The 22,324-nt window shown below is 42.1% G+C and overlaps 1 protein-coding gene across 6 annotated transcripts in view; it reads left to right on the forward strand.

Annotated features, from left to right (window-relative positions):
- tbc1d1 (TBC1 (tre-2/USP6, BUB2, cdc16) domain family, member 1) overlaps positions 1-15,545 on the forward strand; it is a 50,688-nt gene extending 35,143 nt beyond the window's left edge. For all 6 annotated transcript variants that reach the window (XM_085777451.1, XM_085777468.1, XM_085777477.1 and 3 more), the window contains 8 exons: positions 2,704-2,865; positions 5,649-5,807; positions 8,050-8,150; positions 8,304-8,447; positions 9,304-9,463; positions 10,587-10,756; positions 12,928-13,104; positions 13,847-15,545. In XM_085777451.1, coding sequence (XP_085633577.1) covers positions 2,704-2,865; positions 5,649-5,807; positions 8,050-8,150; positions 8,304-8,447; positions 9,304-9,463; positions 10,587-10,756; positions 12,928-13,104; positions 13,847-14,155 — 1,382 coding nt within the window. In that variant the 3' untranslated portion in view covers positions 14,156-15,545. The remainder of the gene's footprint in view (positions 1-2,703; positions 2,866-5,648; positions 5,808-8,049; positions 8,151-8,303; positions 8,448-9,303; positions 9,464-10,586; positions 10,757-12,927; positions 13,105-13,846) is intronic.
- The last annotated feature ends 6,779 nt before the right edge of the window (positions 15,546-22,324 follow it).

Consider the following 22,324-nt stretch of genomic DNA (forward strand, 5'->3'; position numbering starts at 1 on the left):
TCTAACTGGTGTCTCTGCTGCTGCCTCGGGTGTACGTGCGTGTGAAAAACATCCCCGCTGACAGACGCAGCAGGCAGTCAGAGTGAGCGGCTGAGAGAGGCGTCTCGTTATGAAAATACATTACACATAGACAGATATTTGACCACGGTGTGTAAACGTGTAAGATAACATTTAACTCCACTGTCAATAACAGCAGCGTTAAGGTTGGAGTTGATCAATACTGCGGTCTTAAAGGTTATAGCTACAACTTTTTCATCAAAAGGATTCATTTTTTTTAAATAATGCATCCACAGAATGTCTAGAGGGGTGCAGAATAAAAGTATTAATTTTACTGAATTTTTTAAAAATAGTATATAAATAATTGTTTAATAAATTTTGGCGGGTCCGAAATATATAAATATTTACATCTGGTTACATTGGCAACGTCGGCATGGAATGATCTCTGTGGCAACAGCAGTAGAACTTTAGCTACTGCTGTAACTGGCAACCAGTAAAACGGAAGGTTGGAGCGAGAGCAGAGTGAGTTCTACACCTACTGGCCAGGAGGAATTAAACTTGTAGCTATCACCTTTAAATAACGTAGCCCCGGGGCTCATTTAGCACCAGGGCTTGGTCTCCATCCCTGCTCACACACACGCTCACACACAGAGAAAGCGAAACACAGTTGTTGCATTCACGCACAACAAGATTCATGTCTCTATAGTTTTATTGTGTTTTATTCCTCCCTCTGGGTGCGCTCCACCTTTCTCTTCGTTATTTGTCTGGGTGGAGCTCAACTCTTGTGTCCTCCATTCTATCAGTTTATCTCTCTGACTGTTCCCTGGTAACTGGTTTGTGGGTCAACTGGGAAAGTTTGTGTGTGTGTGTGTGTGTGTGTGTGTGCATGCCTCCATCAGTGTGCGTGTGTGTGTATCTTTGTCAGCTTCAGGGTGGGGTATCCTGTCCCATTCTGTGTTAATCATGGGTGCGGTGGTGCGGCGGCAGAGAGGGAAGAGAGGGAGAGAAATGGAGAGAGAAGGAAGCAAGTGGAGAGATTGTGGAGAGGAGAGATTGAGGCCAAGCTGAGCCAATGGAGGCCACAGTGATAGACTAGACTGTGCCTGCTCCAGACGGCTGATAAGACAGAGAGCAGAACCACAGGCTCTCCAACGGCATCTATTCTTACTCTGGGTGTGTCAGCCGTCTGCTCCATCCAAGTTTTCTTCTTTCATTATCCAGGATACGCCTTCCAGGTCGCTCCTGTTACTTCTCTAACTTTGATTGCTGAGGCCATGATTTACAGCACCTCATAAGAAGCATTCAGACATCTTGAGATTTTCTCATTTAATCTTGTGCCAAGTTTTTTTTTAACGTGTTTTTCTGGAGTTGTTACATGCAAAGCACGTTTCTGCAGGGCATTGAATTTGTATATTATTAGTTTGTTCATTAAGGCTATGATATTTTGATTACTCCCCTTTCACTTTTTTCTTGCTTTGTACATTGTGCATGCACTGTGCTGCAAAACTCCCAGCACCTACTGCTACACCCAATTTCCTCTGTTTGCTGGAAGGTATGAGTGCAGGTTGGAACTGGAAGTGGCCTCCCGTCTCCGTCCTGTCCTGTAGCGATGACATTACTCTGTCCAGCTCTGCCAAGTTGCAGCTGTTCACTGGGTGGACACCACACATGAGCGGAAAGGGTGGGGTAGGTCCACCAGGGGAAGGAGGGAGAAAAAGGAGGACGGGAGAGCGCGGTTGACGGATCAGATCAATGTGGGATCGACTGAGAAAGAATGAGTTAAGTGTTGGCAGAAAAGAGACAGAGAAGACGAGATGGTCTGTGGGTGAAGAGATTAAAGGAGGGAGAGAGGAAGGGTGTTGTCAAAAAGAGAGGAACAGATGAGGGGCGCTGGGTGTGCCCTCACCTTCTTTGATCACTGGTGTCAAAATGTTGTAGCAGAATTTATGGTTTACAATGTTTGTGTTTAGTTTGTGACCTCTGCTAATCTGAAAAGTCCACAGCCAGGGTTTCTCATGTGTGATTGCATGATGTCTTACCTTTGATATTATCTCTGCCTCCTTGTTGTTATAGTATGTTGAATTATACAGTAGTATGATTCGGTCTCATAAAGACTTGTGTTTCACATATTTCTAGACTCACAGTACTCAAGCTAAGTGATCCACTGTGAATCCCAGGTGGGTCAGACAGATGCAAGGCTGAAGATACAGATCTCAAGACTTTTCATAGGAGTTGGTAGAGACCAAAATCAGAGCTAAAAGCAGAGTATTACCCACATTTCCACCTGGCTGTTTGCTTTTACCCCAATTTCCCAAATGATAAAAGCCGTGTATTTGGGCGTTACTATGTAAAACTATTTTTTCCTTCCTCTGGCCTTGGTAGATGTGATTGCTGAACTGTTATAACACTGTTATAACTGTTATGACCTGTTAAGTGGGTGGAAGCCACTATTAGTAATGGATGAAAGTGCATCAGTGCAGCAGCTGATGTCAGACGCAATGTGAAACCAAAGTGAAAGAATAACAAACATGTGGACGGGGACCTAGTGCACGGCCAGCTGTTCCCACGCTATCACGATGCCACAGCTGCAGCAGCAGCCACACCAAAAACCTGCAACTAACATATAAACACATTAGAGGACTGAGACAAAGGGAGCCGGGGGACCGCCATGTTAATGACTCGTGTTGTCTGTTTCTACATCTGTAGCCTCAGAGAGCGACCTGCAGAACAAGCGCCTGAAGCTCGACTACGAGGAAATCACTCCATGTCTGAAGGACGTCACTCTGGTGTGGGAGAAGATGCTGGGGACCCCCGGGAGGGCAAAGGTCAAATTTGACAAAGAGACCATACATGCTGCTGTTGCACAAGGTACTGTATGCTTTTGGCTCAAATAATGCAAAAAAAAAAAATCAGCACGTCATGGAAATGTTTGTTCTTTTTCAAAATCACCAGGTATTCTCAAATATTGACCAGAGCTTAACGTCTAAAGCTCCAAAACTGATAATATGTGTTGTAACGTTTCGTCTTATCATCAGCCTTGGCCTGAGCTGTGTTTTTTTTCTTCTGAAATACAGCAAAAAGAAAGGGGCATGAATCCGGTGTATGTGAAGTGGATATTTTCCTTCGACAGCCTTACCCCCGCTGTCCCATCTCTCACTGGCAGGGGCTCTCTGTTCTGTTCATTTTCTAGTATCAGCATGTTCTGCACAGCGGACAGGAAGGTCACCTCCTCTGCCCTCTGCCTCAGAGCAAAACAGGAGAGAACACGCAGAAATGATAGTGGTCAGTGAAAAGCGGTGTTAAAACTTTAAGAAGCTGCGTCAAGACATGGATTGTGATACAAACTGATTCCATCAAACTAAGATCCTGGCCACGCCCCGTGAGGGGAGGAGGGGAGGAGTAGAGCTGCAAAGGCCTTTACATGTTCAGACATTGGCCGCATCTCCGAGTTAAGATCGACCTTTAAGGACTTGAAAATTGCTCAGCTAAGACTTAAGAGTTTCCCAGACGAGTTCTTAATGCCCTTCTTAGGAGAAACTTGCGATCCTGCTAAAGAAGCTCTTCAAGAAGCTCTTAACAGGAGCTGTCCACCACCACAGTGCTGAAACTAAATCAATCGATGCCAAGCAAATCGATTTTGATATCAATCACCACTTAATCAGCGCATAAGTTCCCATAAAAATGTGCAATTACACACACCGCGACCACATGCCTGAAAACATTAACTGACAAACTGTGCGTAGCTATGTTGTGCAGCATGGCGGTGACAACTTCACAACACTTGACAGCACAATTTTATTTGTGTGCCTGCCTGATGTGCAAAGCACATACAGGAACACACTTGTTATTCTTCATACTCATTTTTCTTCTTTTTATTATTTTTCTTTGAGTGCACATACATAAAACATATATACAATGCGCACTGTTTTAATACTGTACTGTATCTCCTTGCTTAGCGCGATATTGATTTGCCGGACACGCTGGATCTGTGAGCGTTTGGTCACTGAGGAGACTGTTAAGATTGGGTCAGCTCAATCTTACATCTCCTTAGTGAAAGTTCTTCTTAAACGCGACTCGGCAAAACACGTTTTTCTTTCGCAGGAGGCGTAAGTGCGTTCAAAAGAAGCTCTTAGGACTAACTGGATCCAGGAAACGTGGCCATTGACAGTTCATAATCAGGAGCTGTATACTGCCTGATTAACATGCCATTATACTTGCTAAGGCACCTGGTTAGCTTAGTTCAGCACAAAGACCGGAAAGCTCAGCTCATGCTGCTCATCGATCTGATCTAACTAATTGTGGGGGAGTCGTAGTTGTTTCCCCGAGTCTTTTGCAAAGCACTCGTTCCTGAATCATAGCACCTGCACTTATGATCCATCTATTGATCTATTTGTTTTCTCATTTATTGTATTTTTTTAACTAAGTATTCGCTCACTGCCAAAGAGTTTTGTTTTTTAACAACAATGACAATAAGTCTGTAAGTCTAATTCTAAAGCTAAACTAACTGACTACAGGGTGTAACTTCATATATATTGATCTATCATTTATTTATTTATTTTTATAGACAATTGTGTCAATTTTGTCACCAATTTCTCATCCAAATAGAAAGATAGTTTCAGGTGTGAACGTGAACAAGTGAGTGTGAACAGGGTGTTCTGAAATTTAGAGTATTGTTCTTAGTGAAACTTACCGGGATAAATAAAGCTTAGACACATCTGTTTCTGAGCTTAAGTTCAGTTTCAATTTACTGAAATAAAATGAATATATCCCCAAGTTCAAGAATGAACCTACATGCTTAAGGGAAAACTTGATACCCCCTCACCATGAAGACGCATTTCAGACAGCCGTCCGTCAATGAGAGATGGAAGTACTGTAACAAAAAGTCATACACAAAAAGTGACTGAATGAAATGAGAGGTGAAAATGCATGTGAACTGACAAAATGGAGTGATAAATAACTAATTAACATTTTAATTAAAATGTAAAATGTTGAAGTTTTCAAATCATTTCACAATTTCACATGCATGTCATTACTTATATTATTCTTTGGTCAGTGTCAGTGATTTTTTCCATTGATGTTTTTTTTGGGGGGTTAGTTCCACTTTCCTGAAACGATTAGAGTTAGTTCTGTGTTGTAAATGATGGACATCAGATGTAAAACAGTTGATCATGGCTTTGTTTTTGTCCTGTGATGATGTCCTTTGTTTATCATATTGTCTTTGAATTAATTAAATCTTTGGTTATTTATCATTATAATTATCATTATCCTTTTTCTCTTTTTTTTTTTTTTACTGCTCCATGATTTTTTTTAAAAATGTATTCCTCCCAACGCCCACATCTGGCTGCCACATAGTCAAACTAATCACTTGGTTAATGTCAAGTATTTTTACAGTTGAGCTCAGGCTCCTATGAGTGGCTTCCTCGGATTCCTCAAATTCATGACATTTTCAGGTTATGTTGTTAGATCACCCTACCATCACCCTAGGATTTGCATAAAGGACATAATGATAAGTGGTTTTGAGTAATGTCTGTCAAGATCTGCCCCTGGCAGCTGTCAAGCACCAGAATATTTTGTACGATCCTTTCACTGCCCCACCTTAACCAACCCCACCCATCCTACCCACCCCCACTTAATTTGTCTCTTTCGTCCAGGTGTCCCGAGACAGCATCGTGGTGAGATCTGGAAGTTTCTCTCTGAACAGTACCTGCTCAGGCAGACAGTCCCCTCCAGACCCCCTGCCAATCACACTCCATACAAAGAACTGCTGAAACAGCTCACCTCGCAGCAACATGCCATCCTCATCGACCTGGGTAAAACACACACACACGTGAAGAATATTTGTGCTGTATTTATGATGTAATTTGAAGCTACTGTGGTATTTTATGCATTGAGAGGAAACAAAGAAATGTATAAACTGTGTACACACTACTATTCCTCTCTGTGTGTGTACGTATCTTATCCCGGATACACCTTTACACTTTTTATACTTTACAGACAAATATATCTGTAGATCTTATAAACGAACAGATCACAATAGGTCTTCGGTGGGATTCAAAAATCTCAAATTTCACTGTACAGTAATAAAACTTTTTTTGTTATATACAGTAATCTATAAGGGGCCGTGTCCACCAGACGCGCTTTCAGCGCTCTGGCGTCTACTTTACATTCAGATCCTATGGAGTTCGGCACTCACAGCGCTTAGTGCCCTTGGCGGAAAAAACGCTCTCTGCGCTTCCTTTTTTTGTCGCGGCGCTCAGAGTACTCAGAGTTGAAATCTGTTCAGCTATTCCTGAGCGCGATGCTCGTCAAGCGGCTCGGAAGTGAGACGACTCGTGTTGTAACCTGGTTATAGCAGCATTCTGAGAGAGAATGAGTGCTCCAAAAGCGCGTTTGGTGGACACGGTCGTTGGTCGCGGGGACTCAGGGCGCTCAGAGCGCTAAAAGCGCATCTGGTGGACACGGCCCCTAAATCAGCAGTGATATTAGTGACAGTAGATTTTCAGTCAGACCTGGAGCAAACACTGTCACGGTCACTGCTACAGTCCCGCCTACTTTTTATATGAATCCTGGTCATATAAAATGATTTTTTATTCTTTTTGCAAGTATTGCTATACACAACTGAGAAGTACTTAACAAAAATGTGACATAAATTTCTATAAATTTAAGTACTCAATTAGTAAGTCAAGTACTATTATTCCCTTTGGCTTTGCGCCATTCTTTGGCCAGTTAGACACTGAAAAAGAAATTCAATTGCATCATAATGTGGTATCAAAAGTCCCTCCCTAACCCAATTTGAGTAGGTGAACATTGCAGAAACACTGTTTATAATACTTAACAGTGTTTAAAACCTCATTTTAACACTTTCACCCTTAAAAGCTCCCAACACCCCCCACCCAAAAACACACACACAGTTCCTACACTCCACCCATATAACACCCACATACTTAGATACACATCCACCCACATATCTCTCCCTCTAGCACTTAACCGTATGTGTTTTTGCTGTTGACCTTGTGTCTTTCATCTGCCTCATCATGTTATTCACTCTACATTGAAAAGGGTGGGGATGGCGGTGGCGGCATGTGATGTACAGTGATATGTGGTGACATGGCCCATGCAGAAGGTGTCATGCGCTTTTGGATAAAAGCGCACAGTGTTTATGATGTCGATACACCACAGTGTTTTGCAGTTAGAAGACACACTGCTGTATGCTCCGTGTAAAACGGCAAAATAAAACTCAGACTTCCAGTGTATAGCAAGAGGAAGGAGGTTTATCATTTTGAGTCGTTTTAGCACTCCCACACACGTAACATTTAGGACACAGAGAAATTGTACACATGCAAATACACACCTTGCTCCAGGCAGGGGAGGGACTCCTGGCATTATGTTCGCAAACATAAAGCCCCCACAGCACATTCCATATGTACACACTCACATGGACCTCATTGTCTTCTCCAAAGCCTCACTGTCACCCACTGTAAGCCAAGAACTCAAAACATACACATCTGCCTATTACACCAGCCCACTTTAACAATGTGCTATTACACATCCCAGGTCCTTATTATGTTGTCACTTTTGAAAGGTCCATGTCACAGCTGTGAAGCCTCTGCGGAGAGAGTACGACGCCTTTGTATAAAGCCACATTCATGTTTCATGTTTTCATGAACATGTTAGTAAGCACAGCTTGGAATGAGTTGCCACACGTTCATATACTGAGCTTCTTTTTTTTTTTTTTTTTTTTACATCAACAGCACAGTGTGAAGACGATCCTCCTCAGATGAAGTTCAGCATAGTTTATATTTTGTCCAAACATGTGCACACACTCCCAGGGGCGTTGTTTTTTTTTATTGTACATCTCTCAGATGCTTTGCGGGAAACTGTCAGACATAATCATGTATATCTAATGTATTGAAACTGTAAGTGTGCTTTGAGATGAATATCAGGTTGATCGCAGACTTCACAAAAACATCTAGCATGATGTTTCCTACAAAAACACAAACACTGCACATATTTTGCAATGTAGATAACATCTCTCTCTTGTTTTTGTCCCAGGTCGCACTTTTCCCACTCATCCCTATTTCCAAGCCCAGCTGGGGGCAGGACAGCTGTCTCTGTATAACTTACTGAAGGCCTACTCACTGCTGGACCCTGAGGTATCATTTCATTCTTCTCTCTCTCTCTCTCCTTCAGGGGCAGCCCTCTCAGCCCCTCCCCAGGGTTAAACTGTCAACTGTCTTTCAGGCTTAAGCTCCTTTCCACTTCCCTGTTGGTGTAGACATACAAGTTTGTATTTTTTGTCATTGTAGGTGGGCTACTGTCAGGGCCTGTCCTTCATTGCAGGAGTCCTGCTGTTACACATGGGGGAGGAGGATGCCTTCAACATGCTCAAATTTCTAATGTATGACGTCGGGCTTCGTAAACAGTACAGGCCTGACATGATTGTACTGCAGGTAAAATGTCCACACACACACACACACACACACACACTCTGTCAACACTGTCTATTTGTTGGTTGTGTCACCTATCATAGTTAAATCACATCAAGGAGAGGTCTACGTAATAATCAATCAGTGTATTTATCTTTCATTGTCTTTGTGACATTTGATGCATCTCAGCCCTTCCTTTCTCTTTTCAAAAGCACAGTGATGAGGTTATAGCTTCATGTATAAAGAAAGTAAACAGTGAAGCATTATTGGTGGCATTGAGACATGCTTACTAATACCTCTTCTTTACATTCAAATTTAAGGCAATGTGAGGTTTTACTTGAGTGCCTGATTTCACTCTTTGATAGAAGTACTGCAGCTATAGACCGATATACTATGATCAAGGTGAATAGTGCCTAAATTATATACCTTATGGCTGTTGCTTTGCTGTGCTTTCATTCATTTTGACACAAAAGGCAACAGTGGAAAAGATTGAATACGTAAAAGGAGATAACTACTTTAAATCTGTTCCCTTACCTCCGGTGCAACAGGAACCGTTTCAAGAACTTCTCTAGATGTGGTTCAGCGACAAACACTGGTTAACTGCGCCTTTCAGAAACATTCATGATGTTGACTCATCGAAGAAAACAAAAGCAGTACAATCATGCGTCCTCCATGTTATCTTGGTGGCATCTTGCATCTTGCATCTTACATTTTCGAGTGAAGGCTATGTACTGTAGCAATGCTCTAAAGAGTTACTGTAACTGCACTGCAAGAAACCACATACAAAACCATAAAAACGCAAGCTGCCCTGAACGCTCAACAACATGCCGCCAGTCTGATTAGTAAAAAAAAAAAACTAACTGTGGTGTGTTGATGTCAGATTCAGATGTACCAGTTGTCGCGGCTCCTCCATGACTACCACAGGGATCTGTACAGCCACCTGGAGCAGCAAGAGATTGGACCCAGCTTGTACGCCACCCCCTGGTTCCTCACCGCCTTCGCCTCACACTTCCCCCTGGGCTTCGTGGCCAGAGTCTTTGGTAAGCTGTGAGGACTGTGCATGTATCTGCACTCGCACGACAAGCTCCCGTGGTCCCCTCAGACCCTTCATCTGTAGAAATGCTCGGCAGTGTAGATTTAGGAAAGAAGCAGGATGATGGAGCATCCGCAGAGATGTTTACTTTATCCCCCTGGTTAACTTTTCTAATTAGATTATGAATCCAGGGTAAAGCGAGGGGGGGAGAAAAGTGGTGGAACCGGATGAAAACGAGGAAACTATGATTCAACACTTGGCAAATCAGGACAAAACTGAAAGTAAAGTACATTCAAGGAATTAAGTTAGTTTGGCGGTAGAGGAAATAAGATGGGAGAGGAATTATATTTTGTGAAAGTATTAACTACAAGTTTTAGTTTGTCCATCGAAACCTTTCAGCTCCTTTGAACTCGAGGCTTTAATAGTGAGTCATGTAGATTCAGACACATTTTTGATAAAGTCTCTGTTAGTCAGTTACAGACTCTCTTCTGATGTTGATCTTTTATCGCACCACACCCACAGCCCCTTGGTGAATGTCCTTTCTTTTATATCTACGCTTCTCTCTCCCTCATTCCCTCCTTACTGTTGTTTTCATGCCCAATTTCTTACATGGTGCTCAGTCACTGAACCAGACTCTCTGGCTCCTCATGCTCATCTGAGCATAACACCACGGTTGTGTATCTGCACGAGTGCACGACGTGTATGCGTGCGCACACATGAGTGCGTGTGTGTGTGTGTGTGTGTGTGTAAAAGGCCATCATCATAGCACTGTGAAGTCTTTGGCATCATATGTGGAGCTCCACACCTCCACGCCCAGTCCTTAATCTGTTGTATGATCTCATGAAATGCTGCCCCACCCTGATGCATTCAAAGCACACACAAATACACACACCTACTGACATACCATATTACCCGTGACCTATATTTATGTTTGCTTTAACCTTTTCACTTATGTCAGACCATATGTCATTGTCAACAGTCATCACAATAAGGTGTGTCGTCACCCGTTTAATTAATGTAACAGTAAGTAATTCAGACACACGTCATACCACAGTCTTTTCTAACGTCCTACCTTTCCATCTTTGTTTTTCCTCCTTTGTTGTCTTGGACGCCTTTCTTTTGTCTGTCAGATATGTTGTTCCTGCAGGGGTCAGAGGTCGTCTTCAAGGTGGCCTTGAGCCTGCTGGGGAGCCACAAGCCTCTGATCCTGCAGCATGACAGCCTGGAGTCCATCGTGGACTTCATCAAGACCACCCTGCCCAACCTTGGCCTGGTGCAGATGGAGAAAACCATCAACCAGGTTAGAAAAAGAGACACTGCACAGCCTAACCAGAATACATGTGTTTAATTACATACAAGATACAGTAAGCAAGAAAAAAAACATACACTGGTTAATTCTTAATAATGTTGTTATTGCTGTCATTGTTTGTCCATCTCGTAATTTTCTATCTGTGGTATTAAGATTTAAACATTTGATTTATTTCTACTATATATAAATCCATAAATCAGACAACTGCCACTAGATTACTTTGATTCTAGAGAATAGTTCGCAGTGTCGTTATTCTGTCTTCAAAGCTGATTGTTGAACATTTATTTGAATAGCGCTTGGTTTTGTCCTTTTCATGGGATTATGTTAACAGTGAAACCGGTATACATTATCACTAGATTTATTTAATCCAGCATCACATGCGGCAGCGATTGCTATCAATTTAATGGGAGGTTGAAGTAATTTGCATAGGCTGGGCCTGGGTGACAAGTGGATCAGTGGTTAAATGACCTTTTGTAACATAACTGATGCGCTATATCTGATATTATGCTTGAGTGCTTAGGTGTGTGTTCATACCAGATGAGGGCAACTGATGGGTGGAGTGAGAACAAAGTCATTTAACCTCCAACTCTTACGTCACTATTTATGGCAGAAAAACAGTGAAACTAGTGCATGTCAATAACAAGAGCGTCATGTATTGAATGACTTGAGTGTCCTCTGATCAGATAAGGGGAGTGAGTCTTGTGTAAGCTATGAGACTTCTTCAAGGTATAATTTGGGCAATTTTGTCTTTATTGCGAGTCATGAGATAAACATGCTCATGGGGAAAAGACATGCAGCAAAGGTCAGTGGGCTGGATTTGAATCCATGGCTGCTGCAGGTAAAACACAAAGCACATGCCATACGTGTGCTAGCAGGTGAGTCAGAGAGGCACCTACAGCATTAGTCATGAACATATGTGATGTGTAGGTGTGTAATGTAAGTATGTACTGTACGTTGGCTTGCGATGGGAGTGGCTGACGGGAATATTTGATTCAATCTGATTTGATTGTTGAGCCTAATGCATGCGCAGTGACATTATCAACGTACGCCATAGTTTAGGAAATACGCCGTTCCCTTTACCTAAACCTGATTTGCATGAGATAGCAAGGGTGTTGAGTCATGTTATAACTCACTGTTTTTCCCCTCCAGTGCCAACTATTCCCATCAGGTCTATGTAACCTATGTCTATGTGAAATGAAGAGTGACTAACAGTTTCCTACAAAAAAAAAAGATAAAATAACAGAGTGTACAGGGTGTGTGGTTCCCTGTGTGCTGAACATCTCTCCAGTGTTTAAGCTCTACAATCGAACAGAAATCTAAAACACGCAAGTCCAAGATTACAACTGACTTGGTTGTGAGAATTTCCTGTTTCATACTGTATGACCTTTTGTTTACAGTTTTGGCCATGGTGCCTATCAGTAATGATAACACTGTACTTGCAGAGGTAAGCTGCTGATATTTGAGAACACGGAAACATAATAAAAACACTCAGATCCTCTTACAAGTTTTAAGCAAATCTGCAGATTAGCCAAACTTATATGGAAAGGAAAACTATTCCTGTTATTATCACCTGTCTATCAAAAGACCTTAGCATTCTACACTTGGTTATGTAATGAGAAATCATTGTTCCCTTTAAGTTTTACGCCCAGATCCCGCTAAACCGAAAAACATAGGAAAAAGAGTGTGCAGTGTGTCTTTACTGTGTAGGCAAAAAGTGAAAAGATATATTTGACGTTTGGTAGATGCTGCTGTCTATGAACTGCAAACAAGAAGGTGAAATTTAAGGATTGTACAACTGGGGTCGTAACACAAATATTCTCCAACAGACACCAAAGGCGTTTGTAATAATTGTCAGGGTGCTGGCATTCAGCCGAACCCTGCTGGTGTTCACAGTGCAAAACTGAACGTTTTCATGCTGTTGGCTTGTTTACACACTGTTTGATCTTTGCTTTTCCTGCCAGACTTGCTTTAATAGTAATGTCATCATGTTCCCAGATTACTCATCCTGTTTCACATCTTTTCCAAGTGCAGTGTTAACAGCAGTTTATGTATACAGTGGCTTCATTTGTATTTGTGAATGGAAATTTTTTGTTCATCTAGATTCTGTCATCTGTCATTTTGCTAAACCAGTTTCTCATAATGAGCCCATGTGTGTCTATTAGGTTTGTGAGATGGATGTATCTAAGCAGCTCCAGGCCTATGAGGTGGAGTACCACGTCCTGCAGGATGAGCTGCTGGACACGCCCCCCACCCTCAACCAGCACCAGCGAGCTGCACAGCTGGAAAGGACCAATCAGAGCCTCCGACAGCAGAACCTCGACCTGCTCGAGGAGCTCCAGGTACACATGTGCATATCACACATTAAAGGGATAGTTCAACATTTTGGCAAATTGGTCCATTGCCATAATCCCTATAGTTTTAGGAGTAGGTTTGTTACCTTTAATTGTTGGTGCAAGTGTTTTTAGATCGGAGGGGCAGAGCCGCGAGCTGCTCAGAGCTATGCTACGGAGGCTAATGGGATTTCTTGGTTTCCCTCATCAAACCCATCAAATACACAATCCAACAACTCCAAAACGCTCTTGTGGACAAGTTGTGACCTGCACATTCACCACGCTATGAGATAATAACAGAACATTACCAGACAGAGTTGTTTTCGAGGTAAATTCATGCAAAACCGCTGATGCGCGTGCCCATCGGGGACAGTTTTTCGGCAAGAAATCTCTGCATTTGCCTCGAAAACAACTCTGTCTCGTAACGTTCTGTTATTATCTCATAGCGTGGTGAATGTGCAGGTCACAACTTGTCCACCAGAGCGTTTTGGAGTTGTTGGATTGTGTATTTGATGGGTTTGATGAGGGAAACCAAGAAATCCCATGAGCCTCGGTAGCGTAGCTCTGCTCTGCCGTTCTAAAAATAGCTTGCGCTGACAATTAAAGGTAACGTACCTACTCTTAAGACTATAGGAATTATGGCAATGGGCCAATTCGCCAAAATGTTGAACTATCTCTTTAACAAACAAGTAAGTTAATGTCAATGTTGCTTTGGTTTGGTTTTAACCGTCTCCTGGTCCTGTCCTCTCAGGTGTCCCAGGCCCGTGTGTGCAGCCTGGAGAGTCGAGTGGAGTCCTTGGTCCAGTCGGAGGGGCGACTGAGGGAGCAGGTTTCTGCGCTGGAGGATGAGAAGAAGCAGCTGCTGAACACCGTCACGCACCTGCAGGAACTCCTCACCAGCCTCGGCATACACAGCCCCCCTGATGGACACACACTCCCCTCGCCCTCTGAAGGACACGCAGCCTCAGCAGCAGCAGCAGCAGCACAGACAGAAGACAGAAGAAGAGAGGGGCTGGCCAACAGGACTCCCCACCCACTCGCTCCTCCAGAGGGTTCATAACTACAAATGATACATTTCCAAACAGTAAGGTCGACCAGAGGGGGGGGGGCCGGCTGTGGAAGACCCAGGAGGAGAGGATCGAGGGAGCAGTCAAGATGACTCCCTATCCTGACCTTTGTCCTCTTCCCAGCTCCAGAATGTTTTAATAAAGAAAGAGGCGGCACAGAGGAAGTTGGATGTAGGAACGGGGAAGAAGAAGAATGGAAATACAACAAAAATGGGGATGAGGTAAAGAGAGAAAGGAAAATAAAAGATGGCACCCTTGAGTATTATCCTAAAACGTTTCACATGCCCTCTTCCATCTCTCTAACAAATATAAATGAACTTGTGATTTGACCAACAATCCCCAAAGATAGCACTGTCTCACTGGGCCTGTGCTGAAAAAACAAACAACAGTTACATTTGCACCTGTATTTGTATGTTTGTGTCTTTGAATGTCTGTGAGTGCTGTCACCCGTGTATTTTATGCTCCTATGAGAGCATTTGTTTAACTGCGTTTCATGCAAAAAGGCTAAACTAGCCAAAGACTGTCCCTGTTTATGTAAAACAAGCTCGAACAAAGACTCAGATTCTCAGATAGCATCCCGAAGCTATGATCAAGCACTCTCACACTCCACAGAAAAGAAGTACAAAGATAAACACGTCTCCAAAGAAGAGTTACAAGAAATTGAAATGAAGGGACGGGTGAAGAGATAAACTTCATGACAAAGTATTTTTCTGTAACAAAAAAAAAGGTTGAATAAAATTTAATTTAAACAATGCAAGAGCTTGGATGGTGGTGCTCATATTCAGAGGTCAGAGGCGAACATTTTTTTGTTTCCTCCGCTTTTCTAGTCTTCCACTGTGTTTGCCTCCTGATCCTGTATTTAAACTTCATTTAGTTACAGTACCCCGCAGGAGGAGTAACACAATAAATAAAGTCCATTTCACATCCTGTTTTTTCCACCTTCGAATACACGCCAGTCTGTGTAGGAAGGGAAATAGATGCAGTTTCAGCAGAAAACTGTAAAACAGTAGTGTTGGCTTTCCAGTGAGAGGAATTACACATTACTTAAATTGCTACACACATTACTTTAAATTGCTACAAAACAAACTTATGTCTGAAATTTCAATAGGAGACCTCTGCTGTTGAGACAATCTGTCAGCTAGAAATCATTTACTGTATTCAACACACTGAATTCATTCAAGCCAAGCTGCAGCTTGGTGTGTTCCTATGTGAATGTCTAAATATGTCACTGCGTGTTTGTGCACTTCACTGATCGGCAAATCTGTTGATTTACACTGTAAAGATACTTTGTTCTTATTCCTGACTCTCATTGCACATGTTTTTTGTTTTATTGATTATTACTGTTGTTGTAATGTACTTTAAAATACATTTCATATACTTTAAGCACATCCGAAGCTGAGTTTTTTTATTTGTTTTTTTTTACATATGCATGAACACAGTATGAACTTGCAATGTGTCAGAAATGGTATAGACTTTATGTCGTCTTGTCAAAACACGTCACTCAATTTGAATGTCATGGCCTTGATATAAGGTTTCAGGCATATGGAAATGTACTGTACACACAGTACTTAGACTTAGAGTACAGACGTGTATTTGTTTTCAGGAATACCTCTTGAGGTTGGAGGGAAAAAAACATGTTGGGGCAAGTTATGGCTCTGTTAGCATGCATGCATGTGTGTACACAACAGAAAAGGCACCAACAGAAGAACCTGAACAAAAAAAAAAAGATACAAATCCAAAATAAAGGAAGAAATGTTTGATTTTCAATGATTAAAAAAAATATATAGTTTCTATATGTAGTTATTAACTATATACTATATTCCACTTGCTCAGATTTTTCCAAATGATTGTGCCTTTTTTTGTACCTATGTAGGTATACAGATAGATCCACCTTGGGGTAACAGGAGGATACAATTGAACTCCTGGCAAAGTGTTTTTCTCCTCACATTCCTGAACGTGTTTGAGGTTCTCTGAGGCCCATTAATCAAGCAGCTGGTCAGACTGGAGCTGCCTACTCATCAGGATGTTTCTGTTTATGCAAGTGATCATTAATAGTAACTAAAGAACTATCCTGAAGTCATTAAAGGTATCTCTCTCTTTCTGGGTGTGTGCGCGCGCGACTATAAAAGAAAAAACAACAACAAGAGAAGTCCTTGGGCGGGCAGGTTTTTTGTTTCACGTGTTTGTCTAGTTTTTGAAAGGCGGTAAACAATCTCAAACTTCATCAACCACGACTCCAAAATATTGTCAACTTTTTTTTAGGTAGATTGAAAATGTATTTAGCAAGAATTGGATGGTATATGTTTACAGTCAAACCTTTTCGTGCACTGTAGGCTCAATTTTTGATAAATCAAACATCTGTGTGGATCGTTTGTGGACGACAGTCTGAAGATGCTCTCTTACAAGTTTGGTGTCAATTGAGCAAAAACTGGGGGAGGAGATTTTTAATAAGTTTTATAGTTTTTGAAAAAAAAAAACAGTGATGGACTTCATAATTTGTAATGAGTTTAAGTAGACAAAAGTTTCTGCTTAACCTTTTTTATCATTCTGTTTTTTCACAGTTTGCTCCACATGGACTTGAAAAAAAATTGTAATACATTATTTTTATACTCCCAGAAAATTATTTTTGATTTTGATTTTTTCACACTGACTTCATTATTATAATTGCTATTATTATTATTATTATTACTGTCACTTTATTAAATGGGGGTAAATTGTAGGGGGGGGGGGCTCCAGACATGCTGCACTGTAAATGACCTCTGACTTGTTTGCGGAGGAGGAAAAGACAAAAGACTTTCTCAAACATGTACCAACGGAAAAAAAAATTGTTATTAATATTAATACCATCATCAATATTGTCAATGGACTCTTACAGTGATCAACCTGTTTCAAGGAAACAATGATATCTTGATCCAAAACAAACACTGCGCTGAATGGAGATTTCCATGAAGCAGCAAGAGAGTGAGCCAGGATCTTTACGTAATATCCAGAAGCTGGGCACGCCCTCCTCCTGCTTTAATGAGACTGATCATCATCAGGTAAAGTGTATGACGGCTCAGTATGTGGCCCCACCCTGCAGACCACCGTAACCACCCTCTCTCTCAGAGGTTGATGCAGTTAATCTGTAATGAGCTCCTGGATTTTCTCTAAGCTACCGAACCCCTGACTGAGCAGCCCAGCCCATCTTGTGTGTCTGTGTTACAGGCTCAGTCATCATGCAGTGTTGCAACAGCTTAGATTTTGTATAGTGTGTGTGTGTGTGTGTGTGTGTGTGTGTGTGTGTGTGTGTGTGTGCACCTGCCTTGTCAGGGCACAAACAGGAGCTTCTTGCGTGACTGTGGCTCACACTCCACATCTGTAGACATATTCTTTTAATTCTCTGGTTGAGTGAACCGACAAGGAGCAGGATCACCCGCCACCTAGAGCGCTGCCTACGCTGTGTGTAAACAGCATATGTGTACAGTGTGTGTGTGTGTGTGTGTGTGTGAGCCAGCTGTGTCTATGCCAGCGGTGAGCAGACTGCCAGGGGTTGTACCGTTGCCCATATTTTTTTTGTTTTATTTGACTTGGCATCTGTTCACCCTTCCACACTCCACCTCGGCCCTGCCCTGCCCTGCCCTGTGCCCAGCTCCACCACAGCGCCTCTGTTGTTGTCCTGCGACTCTCTGACTTCAACACGGTCTTCAGTGAGTCTGAGAGTGGGCTTGTCCTACTGAGGATGTGATCATTACATTCCCATTATAGGGTTAGGGTTATATTTTACGTTGGTGGCTTTACAACAAAGGTTATCAAGTTCTGTTTCTACTAGTAATTCTAATGAATGATTTGTGTGTGTGTGTGTGTGTGTGTGTGTGTGTGTGTGTGTGTGTGTGTGTGTGTGTGTGTGTGTGTGTGTGTGCATGGACTGGTGGTAGACGTAATGTCTCTAAAGAGTTGAATTCAATTGCTTTCGTAGTGATTAAAGGGGTTGGGAAAATGTTTATTTCTCACATAGTTTGGAGATGGAGATGTATAATTAGAGTAAGAGTGTAGTACAGACACTCTGCGCTGCGGCAATACAATTATTACCTTTTACAGTAGCATGCCCACAAAATAGTGGATGTAGTCCAGAGTGCAATTATTACACAAAAACAATGTAATGCTGATAATTATTATAGAAAAACCCTGTGATTAGTCAAACTGTAAGTCAACAGCACTAGTGTTGTTATGTTTGCAGTTATTTGGTTTGAATTACTGGTAAGAAAAAAAGAGTTCAGCAGAGGTTAGGATGTTTTTAAAAGACAACGTTGCAGTTAACAAGGAGCTGTTGTGGTGTTTTAGTGTGGGGTGTTGAACCGTGTGCAAACTGCAGCTGTTACTGTACCTGTGCCATCTCACCTTTAGCCTTTACACACCAACTGAAAGCAGCTTCACACTTTTATGTGGTGTATAAAGTAATTCCAATGGATGTAATCATTAATGATGCTCTGTTTAAAGCCACGTAACAGCACATCAGGTGCGAAGATGAGAGTGCACTGGTCAGTACAAAAGGTCAAACGGTGTTAGTAAGTAACAGCTCATAAAGCTCTAAAGCAGCACTAAATCTTGATAAGCTGCTACTTTACCTGAAGCACCTGGATAATTCAGAGTGATGGAGGCTGTAAAGTCAGCTCCTGATTGTACTGGCCCTGTTGACAATGACACCCAGACGTGTGATGGCTCGATTGGGCTGGTAACCGTGTTGCCCGATGTCAGTTTCTCAATCTGAATTATAGCTGCTGCGCAGCAGTGTTCATGGCCGGGCAATTTTAGGCTAAATTTGTCAATTTGAAAGTGAAGATTACAAAGCTGTAGCACATAAGGTTGATTTGTTATGAATTTTCAAAGTTTTGTCATTTAGAGGCATGCTGTAACACCACCATCAGGACTATTGTCTTGTGTTTCCAGTTGAGGACATCCGGCATTTTGATGTGTCCTCATGTCGTCACCCTAGCTGGGGCTTGAACTGTGTGGATCGTTTGTGGAGGACAGTCTGAAGATGCTCTCTTGCAAGTTTGGTGTCAGTTGAGCAGAAAATTGTGGGAGGAGATAGGTTTAATAAGTTAATGAGTTTAAGTAGACAAAAGTTTCAGCAGTATTGGGGCTACATTTTGGTGAAAGTTTCAAAACTGTAGTAGGTAGGCAGGTAGGTAGGACTTTTCAAAGTTTTTAAATTTAAACGCTTATTGTGCCCCTCCCAGGAGGAATTTTGGCATGTCCACACTGTCGTCCTCTGTGAATGCTTCACAATGCACTTAACATTTGCATACTTGTGTCTGACATATTTTGCACATTTCCTCATTGTTGCACAGCCCACATACACACTGACTGCAGTAAACACTTAAGCTTCTTAGTAATTTCAATTTAAAACACTAATTTAATACTTTGTACATTATTGATCATTTATTTTTCATTAAGTTTTTTTTTATTGTTTATTATTCCCTGCACACTACTGTTTTTGCTCAGTCAATCTCCCATGGTAACTAAAATAAATATGTATTACATCATCATACTATACATGTGCAGGAACACATAATAGAAACAAAGAAGAAAAACTGTTTTTGAAGAAGTTCTTGACAAGGAAATTGCACACACAGCCCACCCTGTGCATTTCAACATCACTGTCTGTGTAAGTATGCGTGCAAATGTGTGTGTGTGTGTGTGTGTGTGTGTGTGTGTGTGTGTGTGTGTGTGTGTGTGTGTGTGTGTGTGTGTGTGTGTTTGCGTTTCGCCACAACACCCAGATATTGCAGCTCCACATGTCCAAACTGATAGTTAACATGTTTATGTTGCATAATGTTAGATTCAGTGGATAATACACACATTCCCATGTAATCCTACAGAATTTAACTTCATTTAAAAGTGCAGGTTTTTGTTTGTTTGTTGGTGTTTTTCGTGCTTGTGCGTGCCGTGCGTGTGTGTGTGTGTGTTCTCCCCAGCCAGAGTTATTTGATTGACACATCACAATTTATGAAAATTGAAAACACTTCCTTCTGCTTCTTATTTTTGTTATCTGTCTTGTTTGTTCTGCAGTAAACAGCAGAAGCAACGCTGCTGCCTCATGTTTGGTTTCTTCTCTTTGTGTGTAGTTTTCATGTTGTGGCTCTTTGAAAACACGCTCCTCAGACAACAGGAGCTTTTTTTACATCATCACTTTGTACTTCCTCTGTGTGCTGAAGGTTAACCAATCATTGTTTGATATGATAAACTGTAATAAATTAAAAGATAAAGCCTTAGTTAATGGTTACAGAACAATGATTTATTGATAATTTATAGGAGCTCATTGATATTTATGAATTAAAGGTCATAAACGAATCTGATCTGCAGGAGGCCACACCCTCACAAATTGTTCAGGTTAATTATTATGTTACACCATGTGATTTATCTGTCAAGCGTGTTTAAAGGCCATATATATAGGATAGAAAAGATCAAACGTAAATCTGGGCATGTTGGGGCCGCCATGTTGAGTCTGATCAGGACTGACATGACTGGCCTGTTTCTTCTCGCTTCAAGGACTCAAATGTGAACGTCACATAAAACTTCTAACTCACTGGTCAATATCAGAATCAAAAAACTCATTGAAGCCTGTATATATTTTACTTATGGTCAGAGATCTGGAACAATGATACTATACAGACAGATTTTGAAACAACAACTTTAGTCGTCATTACGTAAATTCATTGCAATAACTATAAATGCTAAATATTTGGGGTTTTGTTTTTTGTAGTGCCCTGTACTCAGGTATACGGTGGCCCTGAGTGGTCCACGCACAGAAAACACATGATGCAATGACGCGCATGTGCTTCAAATTCAGTAAACAACTTCATACATTTGAAAGTAAGGTGAGTGTGTTTTGTTAATTATAACGTCAATATCACATGACTCTGAAATTATTGAAAATATGTATTGTTAGCTTAGCAATACTATTATGTAAATTGGGTTTGTCTTTTTTTGTGGCCCCAGAAACGCTTATGTTGTGTGGCACAGTGGTTAGCACTGTTGCCTCACAGCAAGAAGGTCCTGGGTTCGAATCCCGGGCCGCCCAGGGCCTTTCTGTGTGGAGTTTGCATGTTCTCCCCGTGTCTGCGTGGGTTTCCTCCGGGTGCTCCGGTTTCCCCCACCACTAAAAAAACATGTCGGCTAGGTTAATCCTCCAGTCAGCGCCCCTGACCAAAGGCACTGGCTCATAATCTGGAGTTGGTCCCCGGGCGCCGCACCGTGGCTGCCCACTGCTCCTCAGGGATGGGTTAAATGCAGAGAAAGAATTTCACTGTACTAGCTGTATATGTGACTTTACCTTTGTTGTTTGTGTCTTTGCGTGTGTTTTCCTAAATTGTAGAGCCGTCAAGGTCGCTGTACGAGTAGCCCAGTTAAGTGAATGCACTTAAAGTTACTTTTCCACTGCAGAGTATTTGTGAGTTGAAGAGCAGAGTGAGCTGCAGAGCCTCAGCCGGTGACCTCAGAGAGAGAGGCCCAGATTATGAAAGAGGCAGATTGTAGTCGTCGTCCTGCTGAGTCACAAACTGCCAAGAAAAGGGTTAACAGAGAAAAGACATCCTCCAGGGAAAACTGGGCAGGATGATGTTACAGGATTGGTGTCCATGTGTCCGTGAGTCCATGTGTGTGTGTGTGTGTCCACATGTCTGTGGTTGTGTGAATCAATGTGTGTGTCAGAGTCTGTGTGTAAGGGTGTTGCTGTTTGTTGTAGAAGGTCAGGCGCCACAGTTTGGGTGTGACCAGCGCTGTCCTGTCAGCACATCAAGTGTCCACACAACCCCACCCTTTACCCCCTGCTCGCTCTCTCTCTCTCTCTCTCTCTCTCTCTCTCTCTCTCTCTCTCTCTCTCTCTCTCTCTCTCTCTCTCTCTCTCTCTCTCTCTCTCTCTCTCTCTCTCTCTTACCCTCTTTCTTCTTCCCTTCCTCAGAGCCAGGGTGTAACCAAGACTCTACTTGTCAGTTACTCAAATCTGTAAAAGGAGAGGGGGGTCTTTGTGTGTGTGTGTGTGTGTGTGTGTGTGTGTGTGTGTGTGTGTGTGTGTGTGTGTGTGTGTGTGTGTGTGTGTGTGCGCGCGCGCGCAGCAGGCAGAGGCAGCAGGCAGGTTTTCTTGAACAATAAAGTTGTCTGTTGGTTATTTCTGAACCCTG

This window comes from Trachurus japonicus, chromosome 1 (assembly GCF_045865225.1).
Source record: "Trachurus japonicus isolate A0001 chromosome 1, Traja_1.0".
NCBI lineage: Eukaryota > Metazoa > Chordata > Actinopteri > Carangiformes > Carangidae > Trachurus > Trachurus japonicus.